At 46.2% G+C, this 8,930-nt stretch overlaps 2 protein-coding genes across 2 annotated transcripts in view; one reads left to right on the forward strand and one right to left on the reverse strand.

Moving 5' to 3' along the window:
- Positions 1–8,930, reverse strand: part of PARP9 (poly(ADP-ribose) polymerase family member 9) — a 542,373-nt gene that overhangs the window by 420,779 nt on the left and 112,664 nt on the right. The gene's annotated exons all lie outside the window — the stretch shown is intronic.
- The window catches only part of HEG1 (heart development protein with EGF like domains 1), a 57,336-nt gene that overhangs the window by 40,184 nt on the left and 8,222 nt on the right, over positions 1–8,930 (forward strand). Inside the window, exons 18-22 of the mRNA XM_075153887.1 lie at positions 741–875; positions 6,380–6,422; positions 6,534–6,571; positions 7,106–7,193; positions 8,687–8,861. Of these exons, the coding sequence (XP_075009988.1) occupies positions 741–875; positions 6,380–6,422; positions 6,534–6,571; positions 7,106–7,193; positions 8,687–8,861 (479 nt within the window). The remainder of the gene's footprint in view (positions 1–740; positions 876–6,379; positions 6,423–6,533; positions 6,572–7,105; positions 7,194–8,686; positions 8,862–8,930) is intronic.

An 8,930-nucleotide genomic window follows, 5' to 3' on the forward strand; every position in this document is an offset into this window, starting at 1 on the left:
AATAAGAAACAAATTATGTTCTTGTGTAAGTACTTAAAAGAAAAGATGTCAGATCAAAAAAAAAGATGATGGATCTAGGAGGGAGAGGTTTATAAAAGGTGAGTGCCAAGTGAGTGACGTGTTTTCCATAAAATCCTATTTCTCATGAATATTTTTTCATTTGTTCATTCCATTTAGTCTGACCTCCCAGTAAAAAATGTAAATTCAGTGACACAATTTCCATCATTTACCCAAAGTTTTGCTGAATGCTCCTTGTAACAAATCTGACTTTCCTAAAGTAAAACACTGCTTCAAAGTAATGTAAATGAAAGGACAAATTCTTTGTTTGAAAAATGAAAAAATCCAGTGCTTAATATTGAAATGGTAAAAAATTGGTTTGGGCTAAGCAAAATGTTTTGCTTGATATAAACTTAAAAATTGATTTGTTGAACTGTCTCAGGGGGTGAATGTGTTTCAGCCTGAGCCAAGCCAAATTTTTCTTTTTCATTTCCCCTTCTGCCTCCGAGCTGAAACATTTATTATTCACCCCCTCTCTTTGCCTGTACAAATGACTGTAGATATGCAAGAAGTGGTGACATAGTGTAATGTTGACTGTCTCTTAATGGAACAAATATTATTTAAAAAAAAAAGAAAAGAGATTAAAGCAGCACATGAGCTGAATGTGATGCCTGGGGAAAGCAAATGTGCATAACGGCGGGTTCAGAGAGAACCGCGCTGATGTTGGCCGCCTTTCCCGACAGTTGGCAGCTTGTGCAAGCAGAAAGACCCCAAATGCGACAAGGAAACTTCTGAATGCACCGACTTCGATGGAGTCGCGCTCTGCCAGTGCAAGAGTGGGTACTTCAAATACAACAAGATGGACCACTCCTGCAGAGGTATTGCTCTTTATGTGGTGTATTTTGCCTGAATTTTGCTTAAACTTTTTGTTCCAGTGGAAATGAGTGCATGTGTGTGTATCACTGTGCATGCAAGAAGCTCAATATTATGAATAAATATTAGCAGCTCAAGTTTCTTTTATTTAGTTAGGGGACTTTTCAGCAGATGCTGAGGATACAGTCTCTCTCTAGGAATAATATTATCTCTTTCTGGAGCACGCTGTGAGTCACAGTGATCGAGAAGAGGCAGAAAGGGGCCCGACGGCTTTGGGCTCCAGTTCAGTGGCACAGAGCAGAGATGACGTGCGGCTCTGCCTGTTTTGATTTTGTCTGAACTCTCAGCGAACTTAGGAGAAGTGCTTTAAACTCACAAGCTTATATTAATACATCATTAATATTTTTCAAATAAGTATCTGAAAATTATTATGAATTTATTTTTCAGCTGGGTTGCTAATAGAAATTTTAAGCTTAAGGGTGATACTATTTTTTAGCTACTCCTCAGATCATGAAATCTGTTTTTGCTACATTTTAAACAAGGTCTTTTTCTACATGCCAGTGGTCAAAATTACTTCTGTAGGATCAGGGTGTCTATTCCCTAGTTCCAGTGGTTGTTGTAGGGCTTCTTAAGAAAGGCAATTTTCTGATGACGTATCAATAAGAATTGCAGTAGTGGTTATATATTGCTTCTAGCAGCGTCTGCTGGGTTGCTGTTGAAATAGGAGGAGGTGCTTTGTCAATCCCAAATCTAATCAGAGAGTGAGAAAAATGTGCCTGGAAATAACTCATGTGCTGCAGGGTCTCGGATGGACATCTCGGAGATGGCCATCTCTGGGGCTCAGATCATGGTCCTGCCTCTCCTCTGCTCTGTGGCTCCAGGCAAAATCTTTCTCCTTTGTGTTTTCCTTCCCTTCCTTCATCTTGTATGTTGGGGGAAGGATTTCTATTAGGAAATACTGACCATCTCCACCGACCCTTGAGAGGCAGAGAAGGGCTTGTGTAGTGAGTGGGGAGCTGAGCTGAAACCTGTGAGGCTTTTGCCCAATCCTTGCTCCATCATCGACGGTGGGGACCCAGGGCGAGTTACTCCATTTTTCTTGTCTATGTCTCTTGCCAAGCAATGTTGTGAAGATAAATACCCGAAAGGCTGTGAGGCACTCGGATGCGATGGTTGCAGAGGACTAAGAGATTTAACACCTTGTACATGTGGTTACTCCCTACTTACGGGTCTTGTTTGCTGTGCAAAATATAAAAAACCATACCTGCACACAGTGAGGCCTCAATTCCACCTTCAACTCGCTGCTGTCAGTAGGAAACATCTTATTGACCAGCTTGAGAGTGTCTGAGGGACAGGGTTAATGCGGGATTTAGGCTGCAGTGCAGTGGCGTGGCGGTAGCACCGACTGCATGGTGCCATGCTCTGGCAAGATACCAGATTTTCAGCATCACTTTGTTCCCATCTGGGTAAGCCAGGTGGTTGGGATTTTTAAAGGCTTTTTCAAAAGCCAAGCTATGGCCCTCATTTGATAGTTAGCACTATTTTCTGATAAATATAGCATACAATATGCCAGCCTCTTTGAAAAATCTCTGCCCTCTTAGTGACTAAACAGGAACCGAGGTCTCCTGAGCATCCGACCCTCATTGTGGGTCGTGAAAATGTGGCGCAGTAACTCCAATTATAGTATTTGCAAAGAGGGAAATGGCTATTGTGCTGCCCTGTCCGGTCTCCCCCGTGGGAAGGTGGGTTCGGCTGGGAGAGCCGCTGGGGCACAGGGGATCGGCCACCCCGACCCCCAGGGGTTGTTCTGTCCTGCCTTGCGGTGTCTGTCCCCTGGGACATGCTCGAAAAAGCATCCCCTGGACCAATGAGGGGTTGGGCCGCTGAGCCACAGGAGTTTCGACATGTTGGCCTTGGTACCTCGGTGTGCAGTTCGGTCGTCTCTGGGTCGTTGCTGGTTTTCAACCTTCCCGGTATCTTCAGGGCTGTTTTAGAAACAGGGCAACAAACCCAACGTGCCAGCTTTTCAAGGGCATGCTATTTTTAACAGTACAGAGTGTTTCTGGAGCGAAGCAAGGAGCAGCAAAGCAGGTTTCCAAAGAGACCCCTGAGTCTCTTTTGGGAAGGCAAAGGCAAAGGAGTCCTGAGTAGAAAAGCACAACTCGATAGCTTTGCTTGGCCCCTGACACTTAAGCCTTTCCTCTGTTCCCTGCTCATGTTTGAAAGCTTGCTGAGCGCGTGTGACAGCGCGAGCTCTCCTGGGAGCATGTTCAAAGGAGCAGGAAAGATGCCAGAGGAGAAAGCGAAGTGGCAGGAATAGGCAGGGTGAGGAAAAGATATAAGCACTGAGCGTTTAAGTAGGACAGAGAGATGCATGTTCAGGATCTTGCTTTTCCTCTTTACTGCCCCTACAGCCTCCTGCCCTGAGAGCTGTGTGCCAGTGGGGTCCCAGGGCTGCTCCTGCCCAAGGCACGGCTCCAGCTTTGAGACCACTCAAGATGTTTGTGCCCTACACGTGTTATTGGGCTAAGGCTGAGAGGGTGAGATTAGGCTGGGCTCCAGCATCTGCCTGCAGGCTCCTCCAGACCTTCCCAACACGCAAGCGGCGGGCTGGGGCTGGGGCTGGGGCTGGGGCTGGGGCTGGGGCTGGGGTACACGAGGCTGCTGCGCTCATTAGAGAAGGCAACTCCAGCGAGCTGTCGAGGTGATGCCTCCCTCCCCTTCATTGCAGATTTTGTTATTGCCTGATCTTTTGGCTCACTTTGGTAGAACATTTGCTTCATAATGTTTTCGGTCTGCTTTTGTTAGCAGTGAAAGGAGCAACCCATCCAGTCTCATTTTGCTAATGCCTCGGTGTTATGAATGAGCCAGGCAAGGATCCTTTGGGATTTACTACCCTTGCCCTGGGTGTTTGTTGACTGAGGCTCTTAACTCTTGTCCGGTCACCTCTGGTCTCTTCCTTGACTTCAAAGAAACCATCTTAGAGAGAGAAAAATAAATCCAATGCAAAAAGCATCACGATGAGATGCAGCGGGGGGGGGCTATGTAAAGAGCTTCACCCTCCCCATCCCCAGTGCTGGGGGAATAAACGAGTGAAAAAAGTAGTGGAGGAGTAGTGGGGCTATATAGGGCAGATAAAGGGGTGCAACACCAGCTATCGTGGACATCAGCCCCCCGACATCGTTGGTGCCAGTTGCTATGACAAGTCTGTGCCGAGAGCTGCAATATTCACAATGTGAGTGCGTCACTTATCTGCGTCCACACACCCCCGCAGGGAAAATGACATGCTGAGTGACATGAGATGCTCAGTATATGGTATATAGGCAAACAGTATTTCAATATGACCACAAGCAAGGCCAGGCATCCAGGAGCGGAGTGTCAGGCACGCTGTGGGTTGCGTCTCCTGGAAAGCAGAGGTGCGAAGGGGGCCTGGCAGGAAAGAAGAGGTCCCCAGCTCTGGCTTGTAAGGCTAATATGGTCCCTGGGTGCATTTAGGGGGCACGGGCAGGCAGAAGAGGGGAAGTTTTGTTATCCCTGGGCTTGCGACATCTATTTCTGGGAACCAGAAATCAAAAGGGTCAAAGAGAACCTGTGGGTTCAGAGAAAAGCTGCAATAACCAGGGAGGCTTAAAGATCTCAGTGTACTTGGCTTTATTAAAGGCAAAGGAGTGATGTGATGGTGAGGAGGAGAAATGTGATCGTATAACCTTTTCCAATCTAGCAAGTAAACATCCAAAGGCTGGAATTTGACACTGGGATAATTCAGACCAGAAAGAAGGTGAATGTTTTCAATGACTGGGGAAATTAACTTTATGAGCATCTGACCCAGGGTTGTGGTTGATTGTCCGTCACTGAAAATATTAAAATCAGTCTTGGATGGTTCTCTAAAATGTAGCTCCAGTTCAACTATTTGATTGGAAACTGGAATTAAATTTAGGGAAGTTCTGTGACCTGTATTATGAGGGGAAGGTCACAGCCACATTGCTCCCTGCTGGCATCAATATCACTTATTATTGGTGCTGGAAGAGCCATAAACTTCTGAATCCAGCCAGAATACTAGTGCTCTCTCTTGGTTTACTATGATATTGCCAGCCCATCCTAACGGACAACGTTACACATTTGTCCTTCTTTTCTTCCTTCCTCCCCTCCTGTGCTAAGTGTTTCCGAAAATACAGCCGCTGGCTGTGCCAGAGGGGAAAAGGCATCTGGTGTGCTGGGAGCAGCGGGGGAGGAGGAGGGGAGGTGAGGGCTTTGCCGCGGCTTAGCTGGGACCGCTGCTGGGCAGCCCCCTCCTCTCCCCGCAGATTTCCTTGCGCTTGCTGAGGTTAGAGAGCGCCCGAGCTTTCGGCTGCAGGTTATCCCTACGGCTAGAGAGCAAGGCAGAGGGAAGAGGGCTTAAGAGCTGCTGCCACACCATTTTTAAGCATATGGTGTTTGAGGGGAAAAAAAATCCATGAGCACTTTTGTTTTCACTTAACAATCTAGTTTGATTCCCTGTGGAGTGTGCTGCAGGGGTTCCCCAAACCCTGGGTGATGTCTTGCAGACCCCCAAGGGCTGCTGCATGTGCTGGCCCTGGCTGGTCCCTCTGCCCAAAGCGACTCCATCCGTGTCGCTCCTACTCAGGTCTTTGAGCGATCACCTTCGCTGCCTCTGCCAAAGGCAGCAGATCTGCAGGAGCTCTGGTGGGCCTATTGCTGAGGAAAGCAGTGATCTTATCAGTAATTCGCAGCTTATAGTTGTATGTCCAATGTATCATCACCTTTGCTGTTCATCAGAAGGGTAGTATAATTTTCTCAGATAATTCAGGTGATGAGATAGCTGTCCATAAGCACAGAAATTATTCAGTTTTTCACCAACATTTTGTACATGGGTTATTTAGACCTAGTATATTTAATTTCTATTCTATAGTAAAATACGGTATTTCAAAATTTGATTTAGCTCCAAATTTGAAAGACAAGAAAAAAAGGTGACATGAGGCAAAACATAACATACCACTTTGGGTTACCCTGACTGTGTTTGCATAACATTTTGTCGCAGTACTAACATTTAAAAGTAATTAATAACGTGCATCAATGCTAAAGTAGCACTGTTCAAATGAGGTTTCCAAACAAATCTGGAGACACTTGCAGATTTTTTACACTGCTGTTTTGTGGGAAGCAATACAAGTCTGCAGTGAGTTTCCATTTGGGCAAGAAGAGATTGTGCTGGGAATTACGTTACCAGCTGCCCACCCTGTGCCAGGTTCCGAGGTAGCTCTGCCGGGAAGCCCTGAAATGGTCCCGTCAAAGCCAGCGGGAGGTGAATTTAAGTGCACGGTGTTTTGCCTAAACCAGAGGAGATATTGCATCACATCAGAGTGCATCGTGTTCCTGCTGTGCCAGCAGCGCAGACACCTTCTCGGTCCCCAAGGTTGTTTGGGGTGGGGCTGCCGTGGGAAGCGGCGATGGGAAATGCCTCCCCTGCACCACTACGCGGTGCTCATGGCCCTTCTCTCTTCTGTGTTTTTAGCCTGTGAAGATGGATATAAGCTGGAAAATGAGACCTGTGTGAGGTATGGTGACTGTTCTGCCCTGCTCCTACCCCATCATCCTTCTTAATATTGCTTTGGTGACCTCTGGGCACAACTAAGCTGCTGAAACACCTTGTTGTTTTCTGTTACCAGCTGCCCGTTTGGCTTAGGTGGATTCAACTGTGGAAACCGTAAGTACCGAGTTTTGTTTCTTTTAATTTGCACAGTGCCAGAAATGGGAAATTTGAAACAAGTAATTGTGACTGTCTGAAATGCAGTAGGTACACGCTACTCTTGCCAGTGTTTTTTGTTTCTTCACTTTCTGTTGAAAATTATTTTGTCGACCTTCTTTGACAAAGTTGACTTAATGTCATCTCCTAAGGAAAGGAGATCTTCTTTCTCTGGATACCCTGTCATCATAGCACATATAGTGGGCGCTCTTGAAGCAAGATATTCAGAGGTGCATCCATGAAATATCATTTGAATTATTCTGATCTATCAGTGAAGGGAATCCGTCCCCTAGGGAAACAAGAGCTTGTTCTTCCTTCAGCAAAAGATCCCCAGCTCCATCCATTTCACCTGAAAATTTAAGGCAATATTGCTTACAGAAGGAGGGAAAATAGGAAATAAACAGTTAATCCCTTTGCATAACCTGTGGATATGTTTACCTTAGTATTTACAACCACTTCCTTGTTTCTAAGTGAGTCTGTCTTTCCCGTCTGTAGCATATCAGCTCATCACTGTGGTGATCGCGGCTGCAGGAGGGGGACTTCTGCTTATCATGGGCATAGCACTGATCGTCACCTGCTGCCGGTAGGTACCACCACCGGCCCCGGCTCGCGTGGCGTCCTCTCGCTGGGTTACACCACGCTTAGTGCTCCACACGTGAACCCTGAAGGATTAAAACATAAGTGAACACATAGGATAGCTATGCAAGTGGGTTAATCAGAGATACTGAAGTATTACATTGTGCTTTCATTTGGGGCATATCTTTTTTTTTTCCAGCAACCAGGCTAAAAAATTCAACTCAGTCTCTCTTAAGGATGCACTTGGCAATCATGTCCTCTAAGGCTGGGGAGGCAAAGGAGTCCTTCCCACTCAGAGCTGTAAGGCAGCCAGGGAGCAGTCTCCAAAAATGCAAACTAAGTAGAAAGGAGAAGTTTAGGCAACAGGAAGGGTTGCTGGTCATTGCTTAAGTGGTCTTTGAGTGTATTTAAGACTATTTTCCTTTTCCTTTATGGACAAGTCCTGCATGTGCTCTCACTCTATGTGTCTCCCCCTCTCAGATGCACAGATGCATGTACACACGTAGTTCCCATACCAGCAGGTAGCTTTGGACTACAGGCAAGATGTGCTGCCGAGGAAGATCTGCTTCATGATTTATATATTATGAAGCAGTAACTCCCTCTTTTCCCTATTCCAGCCCCCAAATCTAGGATTTCAAAGCTCGCTGATTGAAGTCGGTAGCTGGATTTATCAGTACTACAGAAATGGCAGTGGTTTGGTTGGCACAGTGGTGTGCGCTTGTTCCCACATGTTTTGAGCCAGGGGAACGCCAGCACGCCCCAGCCAGGAGGTGTGATGGCCAGTACACCTCCAGGCCCCAAAGTGCAGATCTCTGCAGGGACGGACTGATCTTCTCATGAGTCCTGGCCTTTGGCAGGTTATGTGACTTCCTGGAGGGCACTCTGCTTTGAACTGGAAGGGTCGCCAAAGTCCACTCATACAACATGAGTACGCTCCCAGGTACTCATGTAGGGGCATATGGTGTCATTCAGACTGGCAGCTTGCAGGCCTTCCTTCTTAGGAGCTAACATAGTGCCCAGAAGAGCTATAGTTAAGCACTTAGAGACTTGAATAGCATGGGGGCTTCCATACGTTTTTCTTTCTTCCTGGATTTCCGTGACTTTTCATTGACTCAGGTGAACATACACATTTTTAAGAGACAACAGGCATAAGTTGGAACAGGAGAGGATCAAACTGAATGTAGGGAAAAACTCTTTCACCAAGAGGACAGTAAGGCAGTGGAACAGGTTGCTCAGAGAGGTTATGCCATCTCCATCCTTTGGGATTTCAAATCCCACCAGATAATGCCCTGAGTAGCATGATCTGACCTCATATCTGATTTTGCCTCAGGGCAGAAGATCGGACTATAGCCCTTTTGAGGTGATCTTTGTTCCAAGGTTCATAACATGAAGTTCAAGGTTCATAACATGAAGTAAATCTCCTGAGATCACGTCAGAAATGCATACAAGATAGCAGGATAAGTTGTATGTTTTTACTTTCCTTCATTCTTTTATGAACAGGAAGAATAAAAATGACATAAGTAAACTCATTTTCAAGAGTGGAGATTTCCAGATGTCACCGTATGCTGAATATCCGAAGAACCCCCGGGCACAGGAGTGGGGCAGAGAGACCATCGAGATGCAAGAGAATGGAAGCACCAAGAACCTGTTGCAGATGACGGATGTGTATTATTCGGTATCTATCCATAGCTTAGCTGTTAATCTTTTGTGCCTGATACAGCAAAGACACGTTCCTTTATTTTTG

This window comes from Calonectris borealis, chromosome 6, assembly GCF_964195595.1.
Source record: "Calonectris borealis chromosome 6, bCalBor7.hap1.2, whole genome shotgun sequence".
Classification (NCBI taxonomy): Eukaryota; Metazoa; Chordata; class Aves; order Procellariiformes; family Procellariidae; genus Calonectris; species Calonectris borealis.